The sequence below is a fragment of the Medicago sativa genome, chromosome 7, assembly GCF_051527215.1.
Source record: "Medicago sativa cultivar Bolivia chromosome 7, Bolivia_mono, whole genome shotgun sequence".
Lineage (NCBI taxonomy): Eukaryota > Viridiplantae > Streptophyta > Magnoliopsida > Fabales > Fabaceae > Medicago > Medicago sativa.
In genome coordinates, this window is record NC_140755.1 from 51,030,756 (window position 1) to 51,053,610 (window position 22,855).

General features: G+C 31.9%; 2 protein-coding genes, 1 long non-coding RNA gene and 2 pseudogenes across 8 annotated transcripts; 4 read left to right on the forward strand and 1 right to left on the reverse strand.

The window, feature by feature from the left end:
- The first annotated feature begins 2,310 nt into the window (after nucleotides 1–2,310).
- Nucleotides 2,311–3,827, forward strand: LOC146906548 (hydroquinone glucosyltransferase pseudogene; annotated as a pseudogene). Its single transcript, XR_015020611.1, has one exon. The product of XR_015020611.1 is annotated as a hydroquinone glucosyltransferase pseudogene (transcript).
- Nucleotides 3,828–4,177: 350 nt separating this feature from the next.
- LOC146906549 (uncharacterized) lies at nucleotides 4,178–5,020 on the forward strand. Its single transcript, XM_085728871.1, has 2 exons — nucleotides 4,178–4,250; nucleotides 4,404–5,020. Exons 1-2 carry the CDS (start codon nucleotides 4,178–4,180, stop codon nucleotides 5,018–5,020), a joined length of 690 nt encoding a protein of 229 aa, XP_085584997.1.
- A 359-nt stretch (nucleotides 5,021–5,379) lies between these two features.
- LOC146906550 (uncharacterized) lies at nucleotides 5,380–9,605 on the reverse strand. Of its 4 annotated transcripts, none has more exons than XR_015020615.1 (7): nucleotides 8,914–9,605; nucleotides 8,481–8,513; nucleotides 7,915–8,052; nucleotides 6,578–6,915; nucleotides 6,258–6,335; nucleotides 5,822–6,150; nucleotides 5,380–5,645 (listed from the first exon to the last, which is right to left on the reverse strand). It is a non-coding gene; the product is annotated as an uncharacterized LOC146906550 (long non-coding RNA). The 4 variants fall into 4 exon arrangements; XR_015020613.1 differs by having other exon boundaries at nucleotides 5,822–5,902; nucleotides 6,083–6,150; nucleotides 6,258–6,915; XR_015020612.1 differs by having other exon boundaries at nucleotides 6,258–6,915.
- A 3,972-nt stretch (nucleotides 9,606–13,577) lies between these two features.
- Nucleotides 13,578–15,270, forward strand: LOC146906551 (UDP-glycosyltransferase 72B1 pseudogene; annotated as a pseudogene). The gene has a single exon (XR_015020616.1). The product of XR_015020616.1 is annotated as a UDP-glycosyltransferase 72B1 pseudogene (transcript).
- A 5,268-nt stretch (nucleotides 15,271–20,538) lies between these two features.
- Nucleotides 20,539–22,254, forward strand: LOC146906552 (uncharacterized). The gene is made up of 4 exons (XM_085730662.1): nucleotides 20,539–20,643; nucleotides 20,725–20,829; nucleotides 21,549–21,866; nucleotides 21,972–22,254. The coding sequence occupies exons 3-4, from the start codon at nucleotides 21,612–21,614 to the stop codon at nucleotides 22,050–22,052; spliced, it is 336 nt and encodes a 111-aa protein (XP_085586788.1). The 5' UTR covers nucleotides 20,539–20,643; nucleotides 20,725–20,829; nucleotides 21,549–21,611; the 3' UTR covers nucleotides 22,053–22,254.
- The last annotated feature ends 601 nt before the right edge of the window (nucleotides 22,255–22,855 follow it).

Here is a 22,855-nt window from a genome sequence, read left to right on the forward strand (position 1 = left end):
GCATAATTGAATTCCTCCTTCTCACTCTTTCACTATGTGGAGGCTAATCCATAATAGACTCCCTATAGATGACAATCTTTGGAATAGGGGAATCAACGTACCGTTTTTACTCAATGCAACTTATGTCAACAAGCTGCTGAAACTTCTAACCACCTGTTACTGCATTGCCCTTTTTCTAATTGGCTGGCATCTATTCTTGGTTGTATTATTGATACATCTTCCTCTATTTCTTTGCTTGATTGCTTAAAGAATGATTGGAGCAGCCAAATGCCGGACTTGATGATCTTAACTGTTGTAATTCACATCATCTTGACATTGTGGATCCTTAGAAACAACATTAGATTCCAGTCTTCTTCTCCCTATGCTTATAAAGCTATAAACCAGATTCTTTCTAATATTCAGGAAAGCAACAACAATCGCAAATCCACTTCAGCTGGCATCGCCTCAGAGAACAACATTTTTCAGAAGTTTATGGGTTAAGCACATCCTTGAAAGCACAAGGATGTTCTCACTAATTTTTGGATGCCTCCCCAGCTTGGTTAATCCTTATATTTCATCCAGGGAAACCGTCCTATAGGATCTCGTGGAGCTATTTTTAGAGATTCAAGGGCCACTTTATCCATAGTTTTGCAATGAACCTTGGCAGACAAGACTCTTTCTCTGCTGAAATTCTTGCAATCATTCATTCCATCAACTATGTTATTCAAAATAGTTAGAACAACTTTATGACTCCCTCGTTGCCATTATGGAATTTAGCCATTCACGACTGGTTCATGGGAAGCTCATCATTAAATGGCTTAACAGTTTTCATGTACTTCAAAGTATTAATTTCATGTACGTCAAAGTATTAATTTTTGGTGTTCTCCTATTTTTTATGGGCGAGCAATACTTGTGCGGAAAAAATATGAGAACACGTAAAATTAATGGTGGTCTATTTGTCCTAGTTTCATTAGGAATGATTTTGTTAGAGGTTTGGTTTGTCATCCTATCGTATTTTTTGTAGTTTTCATCTTTGGTTTGGTTTTGGTTTGGTCCCCACCACAACCTTTTCTTGTTTTATTTTTATTATTATTAATATAGAATAAGGTGCATGATCCATGATGGGTGTCAAAACATAATTTTATGGTAACTTGAGGTGTCAACATAGTTGAGATGTCAACCGCCATAAATATAACAATTTTATGGTCACTTGAGGTGTTTAGCTCAGACGTCAAAACATAATTTTATGGTGACTTAAGGTGCCAACATTGTTGAGATGTCAATCATCATAAATAATGCAGGTCTCAATCCGTCGTTTATAAAAAAAAAAATATTAATAAAATTTCAAAATATTAAAAATTAATTTTAAAAAAAAAATGTAATTGTTTCACTATAGTAATATTGTCATTTAAACATGATCAATATCTTATCTTGTCATAGTTAAAAACTAAAATGTCACACATTTAAACCTACAGAACTAGTAAGTAAAGTTATCGTATTTTTTTATCATATATGCATTACATACATGACATGATAAATGTCTTTTTTTTGAGGGAATGATAAATGTCTATCATGCCACTATTTTATCTATGACCTATCTCCACATGGTCCTATGACTACAAAGACAGAATCTGTTAAGTTTCAGAACTAATTAATCATATATTGTTATGTAATCAATATTCAAGCGAAACAAGATAAGCTATTGTTAATTGATCATGTCTCTTATCTTGTCCACTCGGGGACTCTTTAAGTGTTTTCATCGGTTAGGATATTCTTACAAAAATAATATCTAGATTCAAAAAGTAAATTATCCGAATAATAACCTATAACCTGTAAGCCAATAACACCGAAGACATGCTTACCCATTAATTATTTTATTCCAGTGACTCATACAAAATTGAAAATTGTTATATCCCTACGTTTGAGCTTACACAATCGCAATTTCTTCCTTCCACGGCAATACATTACTACGTGCTCTCCTACAAATTACTCTACTTAGTTTATTTATTTATTTTTACATTAATTAGTTATATCAAACTAATACGTGTTAGTTTTGATACCAAAAAAAAAAATTAAAAAATGCATATACATGTTAGTGAACAAAAACTAATTATATAGTATAGATTCAATAAGTTGTAGGTTCTCACATTCACATTGTCATCCACATCGAAAGTCGTTAAACCAAAATCAATCGTCTAATCTTGATCCAGCGACCACCAATACAGTTGATTGCGTGAATGTAGGAAACCCGCCGCTATAAGGAATTCAAATTTCTAATCACACACTATACATTGGCCTATATAAACACCATATTGTTCCCAAAATTATCACAAGGTTTCCATATGGAGAAGCCAACCAACATGGTGATTGTTCCAAGTCCTGGTTTTAGTCATCTTCTGTCACTCCTTGAATTTTCCAAACGCCTAATTCACCTCTCCAATTCTTTGCACATCACTTTTCTCATTCCAACACTTGACTCTCAACCTGAACTCTCCAAGTCCATTCTTCAAACTCTTCCTTCAACCATAAACTCCACTTTTCTTCCTTCAATCAACACCAACGATGATTTACCGATCGGCACTCCATTAGCAGCCCATCTTCAACTCGCTGTAACTCGCTCTCTTCCCTTCATCCGCGACGCTTTAAAATCATTGAGTTTAACTTCAAATCTGGTCGCTCTTGTTGCTGATCTTTTTGCAAGTGATGCACTTATTTGTGCAAAAGAATTAAACATTTTGTCGTTAATTTACTGTCCATCATCAGCTACGACACTTTCTTTCTGCTTGTTTCTACCAAAGCTTGATCAAACAGTAGTAGCTAATACTCAATTCAAAGACCTTCATGAACCGATTCAAATTCCTGGATGTGTACCAATGAACGGAAGAGATCTTCCAAACCCGGTTCAGGATCGAAGTAGCATAGTATACGAATTATTTATACAAAAATGCAAACAACTCCTACACACCGATGGAATCATAGTCAACAGTTTCAAAGAAATTGAACAAGGACCTATAAAAGCATTGATTGATGAAACAAATGGATATCCACTTGTTTATCCAATTGGACCAATTATCCAAACTGATTCTACCAATCTAAAAAATGAGTCCGAATGTTTAACTTGGTTAAACAATCAGTTACCAAATTCTGTATTATATGTTAGTTTTGGAAGTGGAGGGACACTTTCACAAGACCAAATTAATGAGCTAGCATTAGGGTTAGAATTAAGTGGTAAAAAATTCTTGTGGGTTGTGAGAGCACCTAATGAGTCATCCAATTCTAGTTACCTCAATTCACAACAAAATCATAATGATCATGATCCTTTGAAGTTTTTGCCATCTAGGTTTATTGATAGGACTAAAGAACAAGGCTTTGTGGTTCCTTATTGGGCACCACAAGTTGAAATTCTTAGTCACAATGCAATTGGTGGGTTTTTAAGTCATTGTGGATGGAACTCTATACTTGAGAGTATCATGAATGGGAAACCAATTATTGCATGGCCACTTTTTGCTGAACAGAGAATGAATGCAGTTGTGTTAAGTGATGGGATAAGAGTGGCAATTAGGCCAAAAGGAAATGACAATGGTTTAGTTGAAAGGGAAGAAATTGGCAGGGTTGTAAGAAGACTTATTGAGGGTGATGAAGGTAGAAAAATTCGTGAAAGAATGAAAAAATTTAAGAATTCGGCTGATGAAACGCTTCAAGAAGAAGGATTGTCCACAGAAACTCTTGTTGAGTTAGTTGTTCGTTTCATGAAAAACTAGATGTATACTCGCGCGTTGCAAAATAAAGTTTAATATATATAGTTGTCTGTGTAAATATAATGAAATTATAAGTTTATTTTTGAGATATAATTTTATTTTACGCGGTAAATAAGAGTCATTTGAATTTTGGTCCTTGAACTTACCAATCCTTTCAAAACTAACCTGCAAATATTAATCATTTATATAATTTTGTCACTCAAGCAAGTTAATGACAACTACGTCACTAATTAGCTAACGTGGCAATGGTGATTGGTTAAGTCGCACTATGCCTCAACAATACTTGGTGCGAACGGACAAAAATACCCTGAGCTTATCGGATAAATGCAAAAAGACCATTATACCCATGTGTTCATCTTCTCAAAATCTTCACTCATTCACTTCTCAGTAGTACCATTTCTTATAAAATCTTGAAACCTTTCTCCCAAAAGCACTTAACCATGACCAACGCAAACATCAACAACATTCTTCATTCCAGAGAGGTTCAAGTATGGAACAACGCAACATTCGACGGTGAAGATTTCACGATGAAAACATCTTTCAATTGCATCAAAAGAGAATCTAAACCCACTCACACTCAACATTATTCCTTCATCAAACAAAAGAACCATCGACGACAAAATCGTGAAAATTGAAAATGAAATTAAGCGATTAACTGCATAAGAGGGATGAGTTTAGGTTGGGTGGAGATCGTTAGAAAAGTGATGCCATCAGCGGCAATGGCGATTACTCCAGCGACGGTGAATCACAGAAAATCTTGTTTTTGGAAACCTCAAGAAAGTTCTAAAGTAATACCGTCGGGGATTACTTCAGTGAAGGTGAATCGGAGGAACTCTTGTTTTTTGAAACCGCAAGAAAGTTGTGAAGAAAATCGAAGAAAAAAGATTTGTAAAGCGAATTTGAATTCAAATTCAGTTAATTATGTGGTTGGATCAATTAAGCGTGTGAAGAAGAAAGATGAAGAAATTGCTCAGGTTCAACCGAAGAGATTGTCTGATGGTGGAAAATTGACAAAGAAATCGTTGAAACAAGGTAAAATTGTTGCAGGCCGGTATAATTCCAATGGTGGTGGTTATGCGAGGAAGAGACCATTTTCGGAGAATAATAAGGGTTTAAGGAGTGAAATTAAGGTTAAGAAAAGGTGGGAGATACCAATGCAAGAAATGGATGTGAGTGGTTTTGTAATGCTACAGAAGATTTCGACGATGAGGTTTGTTGATTTGAGTCTTAGAGATTCACTACTAGAAAAATCCAAATTAGAGACGGGCGAAATCAGTCTCTAAAATGCAAAAAATCCGTCTCTAAACAAGTTGGAGACGGAATTGGAGACGGAATTGGATCCGTGGTTAATTTCCTCGTCTCTAAGCTAATTGGAGACGGATTTACAGATTCCGTCTCTAGCAGACACGGAAAAATTCCGTCTCTACCACGGAAAAATTCCGTCTCTACCAGACACGGAAAAATTCCGTCTCTGAATCATATATTCCGTGACTACAAATAAACCAAATTCTGTCTCTACATAAAATAAATTCCGTCTCTACAGAGACAGAATTTATATTCCGTCTCTAACTTCAATGTTTTTTTTAAAAAAAATTTAACCAAAAGTGCTCTTAAAAATACATATAGTTTGCAAATTTTGATCAGCATAATAATGTCTCATTCAAGAGAAGAGTACTCTTAAAAATACATAAATATAGTTTGCAAATAACTGAACAAATCAAAGTAAAACTATCCATTACCTAAAAATAATAATATGATAATGAATCTAAAATTTTCCAAATCTCTAAATTGTTGTTACTATCCCCTCCTTCATTTACATTATCATTCTCTCATGCTCTTGACATGTTCTTGAGCTAATTGACAAAGCTTCGGAATAATGTCTAAGCTAAATAGGTAACTTCCATCAGCCTGCAAAATTTAAAATATGTGGGTCTCAAGCATAGTTTTTGTTGTTTTCAATAATTATGTCAAGGAAACAAAGCAATGTCAATCAAGCTAGTCAACAAATTTTCTTTAATAGTCCTTTATGTATAGAACAATAAACAATTAGAGTTACAAAATGACTCAACTGAGAGAAAACTTACATTTGTAGCATGGATTTGGAGGCGGAAAATCACCTTACGTTCTGTTTTCTCAATCTTCCCCCAAGTAACCCAGACATTGTTCTAGTAAGTTAATCACATTTAAGATGCATTATTGCCAAAACTTGAAGTCATATTCAAAAACAATATATGTAGTGACATGAATGCAAAGGAAGTAAAAAATTCACAATCACTCATATCCTTTTGTTTAGACATAAACTAATGTTATTCTACTAACATGATTTCATGCTCAAATAACCAAACCTTAAACAAGTAGTTGATATTATCCTTGCAAACCAACTAAAGTCAGTCAGCCTTCAAAACACAATATCCTACATAACAAAGACAGCCTTCAAATCATGTTCTAAATCAAACACTAAACAATAAACTTATTGAAAAAATAAATAACATGGATTAAAATTTAGAACTAATATCTCACCTTTTTAGAGACAATTGTACTAGATATGGAATGCTATTAAATCAATCAAAGATAGAAAACTTCAATTTGGTAAAGATGCTGCATAAAACAAAGAAAAGGTGTTAATTGTTATTATCTAAGGTTTCTAAAAAGTTTAAATTTAGTATATTGAATAACTGCCCATGAGGGGTTCAATCGTAAGTCTCAACTTCACAAAATACATAAATCTTCAAGTTGGGATTATAATCGAAAACACGCTAACAAACTACAAAGCTATCAAGAAAACATACAAAACAAAATTTCTTATGAATGAGCAGCAAAAGAACAAACTAATCACTTGCCTTGGTCTTGTCTAAACACTTGTAAGCGAAATTTTAAACACTTACCCTGCTGCTGCAACCAAACACAGACAGAGAGCGAGTTGGTTGGTAATTTAAAGTAACTAGGTCAGTTTCAAATCACTTGTAAGTTGTAATGCATATAAAATAACTAGTGAAGTTTCAACTAACTTCAAATAATCCCCATCTTGACTTACTCACATAATCCATGTATTTCCCATGTAAACTAAATGTTCCATCAGCAACTCTAAGGATCATTACTTGCTAAGATACCTGTTGTGTAGCAGAGACAACCTTTCTCTCATCCGCTATTTCTTGTATATTCATCATTCCGTCATTAACTACATATATTTTGTGTAGCAAAAACTCAGCACCTCAAAAACTCACAAAAACAAAGAGTCACAAGTGTATATATGTTCTTCTATAAACCAACATACTAATCAGCAAACAGACCTTGACACAGTCTCAATCAGCCAATGAAGTTACTAATCAGCACCCATAAAAAATAAAACCAATTCATTGAGTTATAAAAAACAGAGTTATATAAGGTCAGAGTGCCGTCGACAATAATTTTGTTATGGGTCTCACTCTTTCTTGAACTCCGCCTCAGCAGGAGCTTCATAGATTGTACATTCATATAAAAGATGTGTTCTTTACATGAGCATTAAAATGGCCATAACATAATAATATTTATTGATATTCATGTCATCAAGAGAGAGAAGAGCATTAAAATGGCCATAACCATAGATTTGGTCTTCTCGATTGTATTATCACTCCAACCTACATGGAATCAAATTTCCCATGTAACAAATCAACCACAATGACGAGAGAAGAGGGTTTGTGTAATTTAATAATAAACAATGACCTTAAACGCAAGTCCTGCAATAATAAGCACAGTGAGCCGAAAGCCACAAAAACTGCCCTCTCCGAATGATACACCAGAAAAACAAACAGAGCACTGCCAGGCACCAGAACATAATCGCCCCACCAGAAAAGGAAAAAAAAAACAGCAGCAAACCTAATATGTAGCCAAACAAACAGGCGACGCACACACACACACTGTCATAGCAGGTCCAATAGCTTTGAATAGAGACATAGTTGTCATAGCAATGCCATTAGAAAAGTGCAACTCCTAATAATTTCACAAGTAATTATACAAGTATCTATTCTATAGTGGCAATACAAATATCAACAACTCTAAATTCCGGGATACGTAAGTTACGATAAACACACACAACATGGCTCTAAATTCTGTTGGTAATATGAATTTTCGTAGTGGTGTAATTATAAAGAAAATTATAGTTTCAGAACTTAACTTTTTTGAAGAAAGAAATATATACCTAGTTGCATACACCAGTTGTTTGTCTCTAACAGGGAATCATTTACGTGCTTTCTTGTTTAACTTTCCGCTATGTGTTCGTTGTACTAAGCTTGTCATGTAACTACATGAATGATGGTGAATATCCTGCTCAATACCCCTGCTGAACATGAACATAATGTATGACATTTGGACTAAGCATACAAGTATCAAGATTGCAAAAATGCACCTCATTGAGAGTCATCCATCAAATTCAAAGCTTTAGTAGTTTACAACTTTATCGTGTCAACATTTTATTAAGTTATTGAGTAATTAGAGTTGATAAATCCCAATAGACTATAGTCTATAATCATGGTAGTCTAAAGCTTATCTAGAAGAAGAGAAATCCAATTAGAAACTTTCCAATAAAGGCTCATACAAAAACGCAAATAAAAATAAGGATAAACTTATCTGGAAACCAAAATATATACACAATAAATAGTCTAAAATTTGTTGAGTACATGTTAAAAATAATTATAAACTATTTTACTTAATGAAATGTACTATCACACATTGAATATCATGACAAAGCAACTAATTGAAACTAACCTCACTATAGTTGCTGGAATATCAACCACCAACCTAAAGTTCATTGAGAAAAGAGTGTTAGGATTAGTTAACAATTTAAAAAAAAAAAAAGTAAATAAGAAACTTGGTGTGACATCATTAATATCACCAACCTGATCTTCCCTGGAAAACTTTCCACTACGACTTGAATTATATATTTTCCACAACCCAAATAAGAATTTTAGCAATATAATTAATCCAATTCTCTTTTGCCAAAATTGACAACTTCAATTTGAGATTTGGCTAGTAACACAATTTTCCCCCAAATCAAAAGAAAAGAAAAACCCTAAAATCCCCGTGAACCACAAGAATAAAATTCATCAATAGAATTTCCACAACAAACAAGAATAAAATAGAGGACAGTAAAACAACAAATACACACTCAAAAATTGATGGTCGTGAAAGTGGAACTCACATGAAGAAAAATCATTAGGTGCAGAGGAGACCCTTGAAGCTTCGTACCCTATGCAAAACAAGGATGAATGAAGGTGAAGGAGAACGAGGGTAGAACAGAAACATGCTTTTGACTAAGCATAAACCACAAATGGTCGCCAACATAGGGAGATCAGTCGAAGACAGAGAAAACGAGGGTGATGGAGGGCGTGAATGAGGATTTCCGGAGAACGAGGGTTTTTGTGAGTGAACAAGAAATACAATTGAGAGGATTTTCAGTGAGTGAGGAAAAAATGAAAGTGAATGGGAGCAAATTTTGATTGAGAGGGAAGCTGAAAATTGTTTAGGGTTCTGACAAAATATGAACGGATGGGGGGAAGTTTTGGGGTTGGATCTAGTGAATTTTTTTTTTTTTTTTGGAGCCAATACAAAGATAAATGAGGTAAAATTTTGTTTTAGTAATTTTTTATTGATTCCGTCTCTGAACTCCGTGTCTACATATAGTTTGTTTTTAAATTTTTTTATTTTAGAATTGTTAGAGACGGATTTAGACACCGAAAACACTTGTGCCGGATATTTCTGTCTCTAATTCCGTCTCTAATGTTGGAATTTTAAATTCCGTCTCAGCTTATTATTTTCCGTCTCTGATTCCGTCTCAGCTAGAGACAAATTCAATTCCGTCTCTAAATTCCGTCGTTATATGAAACTTTTCTAGTAGTGATTGTGGTGCCGCCAAAAGGGTTGATGAATTCAGAGTAGATGAAATCAGGGGTAAAATTGTCTTTTCGTCTGTTCATACCAAATTTTGCAGAGTCATCAAGCCACTCGACATTGCCATGTCAGCTAATCACTGACGTGAGAGTAATTGCCTAGGTTGAGGGACAAAATTTTAAGTGTTTAATATTTGCAGGTAAGTTTTGAATGGATTATTAAATTGAGGGACCAAAATTCAAATGACCTCTATATGCAGGGACTAAAGATATAAATAAGTCTTTCTTTTATTTTGATATGATAAATTTGATAATTTTCCAAATCATATCAATCTAAATTAGGTGTAGAATCCACACTTCTTGCAGGAGAGACCACATTATTGGTTAGTTCTGTTGTATATTTTCATATCCCTAATTGTATTAAAACTTTGATGGTTAATGAAATGTTATAAGAAACTTTCCTTAAAAAATAGTAATGAAGGACAATGAAACATAAAATTAATCTTCACCATTTATACCTTTGGCAAAACATACTTTATCCGCTTCTAGACATGAAAGTACGTGACGATTACCAAAATGGGTATCATTACGGTCTACGAAGGTTCTTGTACTTGCAAAAAGTATGGTAATAGAATCTAGGGTTAGACTGTTTATGTGATGCCTTAAGAGTGCTCCCAAGGGTGGTATTTATAGCCTCCTTGTGGGCTTGTTTTAGGGTTACTTCATCCCCAAGGAAGTTGGGCTTTTGGTCTTTTAGGCGGTTTCTAGAGGTTTCTAGAAGCTAAGAAAGACGATGCCCTAGGAATGGCGCGCCTAGGCCTCAGGAGCCCTTCTAAGGCAGTCTGAGCCTTTCGAGAGGGCTTTTAAGCCTTTATGAATATTATGACGGTTCAGTTCTAAATTGGTTTTCGTTTAATAAAACATAATATGGTACCAAATTGACAAATTTACAAAGATTACATAGTTACAAAGATGTTGAAATTCTTATCCAATAACAAATTTACAAAGATGTTGTTGTGGTATTGTTGGACATGAGAGGTTGTAATTGTTGTTCTTCTGGTGGTGGTGGTGCTTCCTGAACAACTACTAATTCGGGTCTTGTCTCCGTTGCTTCCATTGGGAAGTAAAAAGAAACAAGAGCGATGTTCAGAAAGAGAGGAGGGTGATACTAAAATGCTGCTAATTAAGAATAAGGCGTTAAGGTTAATTTTGGAATATAAAAGGTGATCATGAAGATGAATGGGAGGGGAATATCATTAGAAATTATTCTTAGATAAAAGGTGATAAAGATGATGCGGTGTTGTTGTTGTGTTGTTATGGGTTTGAGTTTAATGATGAAGATGTTGAAGGATAAGAGAGAATATGTGAGGTTGGATCAAAGTGAGGGGTTTGTTATTGTTGTTGGGTTCTTGAATGAATATGATGAAGGATAAGAGGGAATATGCTCATGATGTTGTTGATGTTGAAGTAGAAGTGTTGAATTTGTGTGTTGGGTTAAAGTCAATTTTGTTTCTAGATATGAGTTTGGGTTTCTTTGAATTTTTTAAGATGAGGATTAAAAGGGTTTGTGAAATACTGTTCATGGTCATAGAAGATGAAGATTGATTATGTTCTTCAATCTAATTTTTTTTTTAAAGTGTAATAAATAAATAAATAAAAAGGCCATGGAGAAAATGAAGTAAAAAAAAGAGTAAAAAACAAATTAATTATACCGTTAGTACACAACACAAGCAAAAATTACATAGTTAGTGTGTCACGTCAACGTTTTTGTACCGTCAGATGACATACAAAATCAAAGAATATTTATATTATAGGGTTGAATCTAATTTTTTTATAAGGATAAATCAAAACTCGTTCTTGACCCAAAAAAAAAAAATCAAAACTCGTTAATATTACAGGGCTTAAGCATATATTAACCCTTGTTTATTTTTACTAGAAATAGTAAATATTTGCTTTACCCTTATGGTGCTAGTTTCATTTAATAATAAAAGTTTAATATTGTAACTTAAAATACAAGGTTTAAATCCTCTCGAGAATGTTTGTAGAATGGATAAATAAAAATTTCTACATTTCCAACAAAAGATTAAATGGTAAACGACTTTTTTTAGACAATTTTAGTGCTAAACCTAAAGGAATTGAATTCAAAGCAAGAAATTCTTCTTTATAATTTTCGATTATGACAGCATACCAAAGAAAGGGGAACTTTGCAACCATTTCACAAAGAAACAAGAAATAAAGGCAAATGGTAAAGGAACGTGTAGGTGTACTCCATTAGAGTAAATATGATTGATTGTTGATAATGATAAAATAGATATAATGTTTTAGTTGCATATGCCCTTACATCACCATGTAACAGTCAAAGTAATGAACAAAGAGAAAACAACTTTTGCCTCTGATGACAAACAAACAAACAGTCTTCTTACTTACGCAGAAGACTTGCATGTTACTCAAAAATTAAACGTTGAAGACTTGCATAAAATTTACTACAAACACATATTTTAATAATAAAAAATGTTTAAACAAATTGAACTTGAGTTGTCACCAAATGTATTTTGAGATATATTTGTAAATTTTCCATCAAGAGATACTCAAACAAGCAGCCAAAATATTGTCCCAAATCTTTGTAGACATGAGTTGAACTCTGACCAACTAAATCAACTTATTTTTCCAATATACCTTTGTATAACTATTGAGATTAATTTTTGTCAAAAAAAGTAGAGATTTGTTTTTTTTTTAAGGAAAAAATAGAGATTAGTTAATCATATAAAATATTTGTCCCGTCCCAAAATTTAAAAAATTGTCTCAAAATGACTATGCGGTTCAAGCTTCGATACAACATTAATTAAGCTTTTATTTAAGAGAAATGCTAATTTGTACTCTTGAGACATAAGTTAAGAAACCAAATGTGCACTTTTTTTTGTTGGAAATTGTACATTCAATATCTTAAAAGTTTCAAAAGTTATCTTTTCAATTTAAAATTTATTACTTAATTCTATTTTAAGTTCCTTAACTTGTGTCCTTAGAGCACAAGTTAGCATGACCCTTTTTTAAATTGTAGATTATAATTAAGGGTCTTGCTAACCAGTGTCTCACGGCAATGGTTAAGGTAACCAAAATTAATAGCTTTACGAAAACAACAATTTGTAAACTTTTTACAAGTTGACTTGACCATTTTTTTTTTGTTTCTTTATCCAATGTCTTAAGGACACTCTTTAGCATTCCCTATAATTAATACTACTTTTCTAAGGGATGTGATTATTGAGAAATGATAACATGTATCCTAAAGACACATGTTAAAGAACCAAAGATAAAAAATATGCATCAAAAAATGTGTCAATTTATTTTAAAGATGAAAATTAATTTTTCTTACTATTATATACTTGAATTTTATAGAAACTTTACCATGACCTATAATTAATATCACTTGTATCACTCATGGTTTAATATCTTCCACTTACGTTTATGATAAATTTGAATATAGCAATACATGATGAAGGTATTTGGACAAAAGTATTTCTCTTTTTCATTTAAACATACTCCCTCAATATTTATAAACAACTTTTACTTTTTTATATTCATTACATAAGTGTATATGAACTATAATATATTTCAGATACATCAATTATTTAATAAACTTAAAAAAGCAAAAATTGCTTATAAATCTAACCGGTGAAAATTATCTCTTTATATCATTTTGTAGAAATCTATTCAACTAAAAATATCAAGCATGCCGTTAAGAAAAGTTTGTATTCCTCTCCTCTCAAAAATGAAAAGTCGGTATTATCCAGCGCTTTTTCAACTATTTTCTATACACGTCTCTCAGAACTGAACTTTGACCATATGAATAAAAAACAAAAATATTTAATAATTATGTCGTATGATTTTGTTTTCTTTGGAGGAAAATTATGTCATACGAAATTGACCAACACTTACTTCCCTATATATAAAAAAAACTCATATCTATGTAAACAGAACAAAATCACTTACAACTATTGTAGCATTCCAATGGCAAAAACAACTCACATAGCTGTGATTCCAAGTCCTGGTTTTAGCCACTTAGTCCCAATTGTAGAATTCAGCAAACGTTTAGTCTCAAACCATCCAAATATTCATGTCACATGCATCATTCCCTCACTTGGATCACCACCAGATTCATCAAAATCCTATCTTGAAACAATTCCACCAAACATAAACTCAATTTTTCTTCCACCCATCAACAAACAAGACTTACCTCAAGGAGTATACCCAGCAATCCTGATTCAACTAACTGTTACACTTTCTCTACCATCGATTCATCAAGCACTCGAATCATTGAATTCGAAAGCACCTTTAGTTGCTATAATTGCTGATTCTTTTGCATTTGAAGCACTAGATTTTGCAAAAGAGTTCAATTCTTTGTCTTATTTTTACTTCCCTTCTTCAGCTATGGTATTATCGCTTGTTTTACATTTTCCTAAACTTCATGAAGAAGTTTCATGTGAATTCAAAGATTTAAAAGAACCTATAAAGTTAGAAGGATGTGTACCAATCAATGGTATTGATCTTCCAGCGCCAACACAAAATAAATCAAGTGAAGCTTACGAAAAGTTTCTTCAACGTGCAAAAAGTTTTTACTTTGTTGATGGAATCTTGATTAACAGCTTCTTTGAATTGGAATCAAGTGCTATAGAAGCATTCAAACAAAAGGGATATGGAAATATCAGTTTTTATCCTGTGGGACCTATTACTCAAAAAGGATCATCCAATGATGATGATGTTGCTGATGAGTATGAATGTTTAAAATGGTTGAAAAACCAACCACAAAATTCTGTTTTGTATGTTTCTTTTGGAAGTGGTGGAACACTTTCTCAAAGACAAATCAATGAGATAGCTTTTGGTTTGGAATTGAGTGGTCAAAGATTCATTTGGGTTGTGAGAGCACCAAGTGATTCAGTTAATGCTGCTTATCTTGATGCTACAAATGAAGATCCTCTGAAATTTTTGCCACAAGGGTTTCAAGAAAGAACCAAAGAAAAAGGTTTCATTTTGCCATCATGGGCACCTCAAGTTGAAATACTTAAACATAGTTCAGTTGGTGGATTTTTAAGTCATTGTGGTTGGAATTCAGTTTTGGAGAGTATGCAAGAGGGGGTGCCAATAGTAGCTTGGCCTTTATTTGCAGAACAAGCAATGAATGCTGTTTTGTTATGTGATGATCTTAAAGTGGCTTTAAGGTTGAAATTTGAAGATGATGAGATTGTGGAAAATGAGGAAATTGCAAAGGTGGTTAAGGCTGTGATGGAAGGGGAAGAAGGTAAGGGAATGCGTGAAAGAATGAAGAGTTTAAAAGATTATGCTGTAAATGCAGTAAAAGATGAAGGTTCTTCAATACAGACTTTGTCTCAGTTGGCTAGTCAATGGGAAAGTTTTGGTGGGATTTAAGATAATATATGTTGTTCTGATTTCTTAAAGTTGTTTTGGTTTTGAGGTTTCTAGTTACGTGTGTTTCGATTGTTTTGTATTTGCTTTTGTATTTTTGTCCGGTGATGTGGCCATTGTATATTGCAAATTATTTTTTCTTCTGCCCTCCATGTGAAAAAAATGATGGAACTACCCCTTGTTGAAAAGTATTGATGTACATGCTCTTCTTCTACAAAGCAATTGGCGAACATCACTTTTTTTTTTTTCAATTTTTTTATGTTTGGGGTTTGATTTGGCGAACATGGCTATACTTAATATTCGTTTGATGTTTGATATTTCTTTTTGAAAACTACCTATTTATTTTTTATTTTAGCATGCTAACTAGAGCTTTTAAAGAAGAAAAATGTAAGTTTTACATTGAAAACAACATTTTTTACACTTTTAAATATTTAATTATACAAGTTTCAAAAAATTTACACTATACTTCTTTCAAAAAAAAAAATTTTACACTATACTTGTTTCCTTAACCAACGCTTCAAGGGCACTAGTCAACATTTTCCTTTTTTAATTTTTTTTCGTTGTTTTTTTTTTTTAATTGATAGATGAAAATGACAAGAGCTGTTTTTTTATAAGTGTGAATTTCTAATAGCTTTTGTCATTTTTATCTATTAACCAAAAATTTAAAAAAATTATTTAAAAGACAAATGAAACAAAACGAGAAAAAAAAACAATAAAAAAGGCTTGTTCGCCAAAAGCAGTGGCAAACATAAAAATTCAAATAAATACTGCCATGTTTTTTGGTAGTGACATGTTCTCCAAATCAATCATCAAACATCAAAATGAAAAAAATTAAAAAAAATCATGTTCACCATTTGCTTTGTAGAACATGGGCATTTACATCAATATTTTTCAAAAAGGGGTAGTTCCATCATTTTCATGGAGGGCAGAAGTAAAAAAAAATCTTGTATTGCATGCCCGCATGCTGGACACATGACATAGACAAATTCCATAATTGTTTTTGTAATATAATGTTTTAGAGATCTATGCGCCATAATTACCGTTGTTATCCGGTTGCATTTAGTCCGTCTTAAAATTGTTGAATTTTAGATTTTCGAACTGATATATTTGAATTTTTAAATTTTATTTTATAAAATAATTTTTATTTACTGAAGTTGTTACTAGTTTGAAACCCATGCCTTGCACGGAAAATTTTTTGCTGATTTTTTTTTTTTATGTATTTTAATTTTTTTTTGAAGGAATATTCTAATTTATGTTGATAATAATTAAAATATTAATAATATTTAAAATACATATCGAAATGTGTGTGTGTATATGTCTGTATATATGTATATAAATGGTATACACATATTTTTGAGGTGTATTTTATTCAAATGTTTTCATTCATTTAAATTATTTTGTTATTTTGAATTTTAGAGACAGAAGTAATAATATGGTATACACATATGTTGATAATAATTAAAATATTAATAATATTTAAAATACATATCGAAATGTGTGTGTGTATATGTCTGTATATATGTATATAAATGGTATACACATATTTTTGAGGTGTATTTTATTCAAATGTTTTCATTCATTTAAATTATTTTGTTATTTTGAATTTTAGAGACAGAAGTAATCATGTTGAAAATGGAAATTGAACATACGATTTTACAGTCTTTATTAAATGTGTCAACCTTCATCGACTATTTAAATAACATTATTTAAACTATTTTATTATTGTAATGACATCTTTTGATCTTATTTTCCAAAAAAAACATATTTTTTTTATAGTTGATTGCAATAGAAAATTTATAGTTTAATTAATATAAATTGAAGTGGGCTCTATTTAAACATGAGTTTTTTTAAAAAAAAAACTAGTTGCAAACCCGCACTGGGTGGATTGCTTTTTTCCGGATAATTTTGTTTGCAAACACATATTTGTTAACGCTTAAAAGTAAACTAATTCCAAATGTAGATATTACATGCATATAGATATAAAAAACAATGATCCATAACATATCAAATCCTAGACAGGTCTATCATAAACGAAACCAGAACAAAAGTTTTACAACATAGATTCTAAAGTAGTTGTGTTTGATGGATTACAAAGTTAAATTTCCAAAACGGCCTCATTACCAAAATGAAATAAGAAGAGTGAAGAGGGAATCTTGGATCGCAAAAGTAACCACTATCTTTCGTTGAATTCTTGATAAATTGCTGAGTTCTTAATCTAGTTAATCTAAATATAATGTTTTTTGTCATTAATAATTTTTTTATTGTTGTCTACTTAATTTAAATATAATAACGATGTTTTTTGCCATGATTGAGTCACACTTGAATTCCAATTTGGTCCCACGAGTGATGCGATTACATAAGTAAAATCTTTTCCACCCATTTCCGATTATAGATGTGTTGATATTTGTTTCCGTGTCATTTATGAAAAACAATTTACATATTGTAATTGTGTTCACATAGTCTTAGATATTCGTGGTTTTTAGTTCGTAGAAAGTTACCAAGATCAGTTGGTAAAACCTGCACAATGAGAGAAAGGAGATAAAATAGTAAAACATTTGTAAAACTGATTGAAACTTAAATGATAATAAATAATTTGAGATAATTGAACTCAAATATTATGAAGCTTACAAATTTTGGGCCAATTGGTGAATTTTCTGGAATTATGACATGGAATGTTAGGTCTCTAGTAATGCAAGTGGATAACCTATGATAAGATGGATATTCATTCGTTGTTGCAGAACCCTCGAATATCTTGGTTTGAAAAACACTATTTCTAAGATATGTGAAAGATATAAGTGGTTCATTTTTATATTATAATAATCTCTGAATTCATCCCAACCAAAAGTAAGCATTGGCATAGTCATGATTTTGTTAAATGTTACTCGATGACTATTACCAAAACCATCTTGTAGCGTCCAATGTTCTTCTAATTCATCGAAATGTTCTGCAACAAAAATTGGATCTAATTCGCAAATCATCTGAAAAATAAAATAGAGAATGTTAATTGTTTAGTGAACTAAAGAGAATAATTAAAAAGATGTTAAAAGAAATTATTGAGTTATGTTAGTGATACTTCTGTGAACACGGATAAGAAGGATGGTCTATTGGATTCGATTGCCATTAATGGAGCCTTGCTGGTCTCCCCTCTTCTTTGATTTGGTGGTAGCTCACCAATGGAGGAAGAACTTGATTCCATTAGTGATGTATTTAATAAGAAATGTTTTTAAAAAGAAAGTTTGGTTAAAGATTTAAAATATTGTAATTGTTAGTAAGTATTATTGAGTTGCGGTGTGTAAAAGGAAGGAGAAGAAACTATTAGTTTATAGAAGCTTTTTCTTTTCTCAATTGAAGTGGAGAAAATATGTATGATTATATATAAGGTATGTCACTACAAGAAATTTGCCATATAGCAACGGTAGCATGTAGTAACCGCAGTAAAAAGCATTGCTATAGATAAAATATAGCAACTAAAATTTCAAACAGGGGTTGCTATAGGTTAAGAGAGAAAAAGAGGCTAAAATTTTCACCATTTTTTTTAATTCCCACAACAAAAATAAAAAAAAAACAAAAAGATAAACTCAAATCACACAGAAACGTAACACAAAATCCTTACTTCTCATAAGAAAACCCAATCTCATGTGCCAAATCCAATCCCACTTTAGTTCAGCAAACCCTTATCGATTCAGCAAACCAACTTCACCACCATCTCCATCGATTCAGCAAACCCATGAAACCCAATCTCACCATCTTCACCACCATCGATTCAGCAGCTTCACCACCGTGAAATCCTTACCAACACCATTCCCATCATCTTCCTTCCCTTGCGAAGACCATGGCAACTCGTGTTTTCGCCGCCGTCAGTTATAGTCCCTAGTATCTAAATTTGTGTTTGCAGTTATCTAATCATCTCCTCCGTTTTCAATCTCTGGGTTCACCACCAACGATCAAAGGTAACTTCACCTTCCTTTTCAATTTTGCTTAAATATCATCGCAGATAACTTCAATCTATAATTGTATTTTTTACCTTACATAGCTAATACTGACACAGTTTCTTCATAAAGTTTGGGATTCCACATATTGGCATTCAGCCCTTAAGTTTTGGGCAGTCTGTTCTAGTTAAAACATAATTTAAATAAGCAATAACTTGCCATCGTGATTAGAAGAATCCTAGACAGTTTCTAATGCTTGTTATTAATTAAATTAAAATTATGCATCTGAAGCTTTTAAGAAAAGGGACTGATACAAATCCTAATACAGTTACCCCTAAAACAAAAGCAAGAGTTCACAACAACGAAGTAACATAGCATAGTAGAATCAAATTGCGGACAGAGTCATCTACTCATTTATGTATTAATAATGTCATGTTCTTTGGCTACTCCCAATGTGATAAGCGTCCTTTGGCTATATTTTTAATTTATTTTGGCAGTAGAGATTTGACTATGAGAATTTGAATTTTTGTTAGTAATAATATTAATGAAGATATGTATATTGGCTTATGAATTCAAGTATGAAACTTTGCATTTTTATGAGTGATTTTTTGTTGTAGGGTGATCTTTTTGAAATTTTACTTTTTTTTTTTTTTTGGATTCAGTTGTGAAACTTTGCATTTTCAAGTAATAATCAGAATATGTGTATTGACTTATTGTTATTTTGGTTGATGAACATAATTGAAATCACCTATAAGACTAGAAAATGTGGTATGTATGAAAATGGAAAATAATGATTATGATGGGACATGTACAATTTATAGTAGTAGTTTAGAATTTAATGATTCAATTTGTGGATGAAATGACATACCCTTATTCTTATCTCACTTGAAAATTAAATGTTAGTTGCCTAGTTTGAATTGAGTGAATCTCAGTTTAAGGTAGAAATAAGTAGTTTTTTTTTGTGGAAGTTATATTTTCAATAATAGGATATGGAAGGGGATTGGTAAAGGGTATGAATGATTTCAACCACTTATGCTTTAATTTCCCTTTTTGTCACCCTACATGATCTTTGTGAATTGTTCACGAATTAGGATGAACCAATTCGCAAAAGTACTGTGAGTTGGTATGCAAGTACAAATTTGCGGTTCTCTGGTGAATGCGGCTTATTATGTGACAATGAGCTTTACCTTTTAGATACATTTGTATTAAACTCTAATTGAAAAATCTAAAATGTTATGGTAAAACATGATATGATATCCCACCTGCATCTTAGGTTGTTAAGACTTTTTTTTATTTCTATGTAGAAATGTTAAGTTGGATTTTCAGGAAGACATGCCAAAAATGATTCTGAATTGTGATTACACATGTGCTATTTCTTCGAGTTTTTTGAATACGAAATTAAACCATTGTTGTTTCATGTAATTTGGTACAATCTGATGTAGAACAGATGCATCTCTATGATGTTCGTGCTTTCCAATGCAATTAGCTTCTTGAGAATTGAAAGTTTATAATCTGTCAAATTTAAAAGAGATATTATCATACGGTAAAAATCTTCGAACTTGGTTCCTTCTTTCGACTAACATTATGTTGTATCAATTGTAGAAAGAAAGTAAAAAGAATAGTCAGAATCGTAAAAGTTATGAAGATATTCATTGCATGGGTACAAAAAGTCTCCCAAAATTGATCAATGAGGAGGTTAGTTAATATTTGAACTTGTAATTGAATAAATTGTATTTCTAAAACAAATTACTTATAATTTCATTTGTTTGGTATTAGAAAGAAAAAGCCTAAGGAGTGTCGCCCACACGCAAAGAGATTTACATTGCTACACGTACTCGTAAAGATGGTTCAATTGTTAATGAACATGCTGCAAGATTTATAGTAAGGCTTTCTTTCGTTCATACCTTTTTTGATTCTATAACTTATACTGAAACGATATGTTAAATCAATGAAATTGGATCCCCGACTGTTGTATAAAATTGAATTATGACCGTAAGAATTGAAACTGATTCAATTGTTCTGTTTTAATTGTTCCGAATTATGTTCTGATTGTGACATAAAATTGGACTTGCTTATTCAGTTTTAATTGTTCTGTAACAATTGTTCTGGTTCAATTGCTCTAATTGAATTCTGTTCTGAAGTTTGTTTTGCAAGTATAGTTCAGTTAGTTCCCTTTGAATGATTTTTATGATGCCATTCCGGTGGGGAATTTTGTTAGCCTCATTTCGGATTGTCTTGTCATGATGCTGTGTGTTTTTATTGTTGGTAAAATTGAACTAGTTGTTACAAATAACTGATATATTCGAATGAGCGGTCCCCTATTCGAATGACCATCCACAACCATTACTTTGATACTGCTTATTCTGTTTTAATTGTTCTGGTTCAGTTGTTCTAATTTAATTATGTTCTGAATTTTGTTTTAAATTAATGAACTCTGTTTTGAATTCTGTTCTAAATTATGTTCAATTGTTCTATTTTAATGAACATTTCTGTTATGATTATGACATAAAAGTGACCCTTTTCAATTGTTTTGATTGTCATATTAATGAATTCTATTTTAAAATGTATTCTTATAATCTCTATATCTTATAATTTTTCAGGAAGAACTAAACAAATATAATAATGAGGCAGAAACTTCTCAATCGGTTGGGACACAAAGTCACATGCCTTGGAAGAATGACATTTATTCCCGAGTAAAAGGAGCTGAAAAGAGGGAACATGTGCGTTGTATAGGCAATATTCCCAAACCTAAGAAATCAAAAGCTTCTTTGTCTGAAAATCAAGAATTGAGGGATGAACTTAAGAAAATGCGAGAAAGTCAAGAGAGGACAAATGTGTTTATGGCAAATATGATGTCAGTAATACAAAATCGATTATCTCAAGAAGATTTGAATGATATTTTACAAGCTGCAAAACAGGTATATTATATAATTGATATTTTATTTTTCGAGTTCAGATTTCGAATATTATGATAACATGAATTAAGTAGAGTTTGTAACATATTTTATTTTTACTTTTAATAGGCCACAAATGGTGCTAGTACTCCAAACCAGATAAATTCTTCAAGTCGATGCAGTGATGAAGACGAAAGAGAGGAAGATTAGAAATTGTTTTTATCTTGGATATGTTTAGGCTCATCTAGTGTTTTTTTGATGTAGTATCTATTTTTGTGTTGGTTATTATATAAAATTGACATTATTTTGTTATTTTAATATGTTTGTAAGACTTACTACTTTGATCATATAATTAATTTTTTTTATGTTACCTTAAATTTTGTGTAGTGCAATAAAAAAGTATTGCCGAATATATTATTTTTTTTGGTCAGGAATTATTGTGAAAATTTTATTATTATTAAAAAATATTTATATTATGGTGAATTTTATTAAAAAAAAAAAAGAGAGAACCTATAGCAACGGACAGTTTGGTCCTATACCAACGGATATGGAGGTTGACTAAAGCAATTTAATAGGTGTAAAATGCCGTTGCTATAGCTCCGAAATCTATAGCATCAAGCTAATTTTCCGTTGGTATAAGCTATTGGGACGGCATTCTTGCCGTTGGTATAAGCATAGTATCCTAGACGGTAGCAGGTGGGCGTTGGTATAGGTTTTATAACTTATAGCAACGGCTTTTGAGACCTTTACCAACGGTTTCTGCTGTTGCTAAATGGCAAGTTTCTTGTAGTGTGTTTTATAGGATGTCGATGATGTAATTTGCACATATTTTTTGAAATATGAAAAGTTTGATTGAGACATTAGTGACATGAAGGCTGAACATGTTCCTTGCATGTTGTACATTCACAAATGGTACATGGCAGTGGTGGAAGCTGAATAGAAACAATTGAGATAGAATATAATAAAATAAACTTTATTTAAATAATGATATAATTATATTACAAACATTATAT

What these genes read in the sequence shown, in the direction of transcription:
- LOC146906549 (XM_085728871.1), top strand. Translation starts at nt 4,178, where the DNA reads ATGACCAACGCAAACATCAACAACATTCTTCATTCCAGAGAGGTTCAA. An exon ending in GAACAACGCAACATTCGACG is followed by an intron (nt 4,251 to 4,403) that starts GTGAAGATTTCA and finishes ACTGCATAAGAG; the next exon opens with GGATGAGTTTAGGTTGGGTG.
- LOC146906552 (XM_085730662.1), top strand. Translation starts at nt 21,612, where the DNA reads ATGCCTTGGAAGAATGACATTTATTCCCGAGTAAAAGGAGCTGAAAAG. An exon ending in TTTTACAAGCTGCAAAACAG is followed by an intron (nt 21,867 to 21,971) that starts GTATATTATATA and finishes TACTTTTAATAG; the next exon opens with GCCACAAATGGTGCTAGTAC.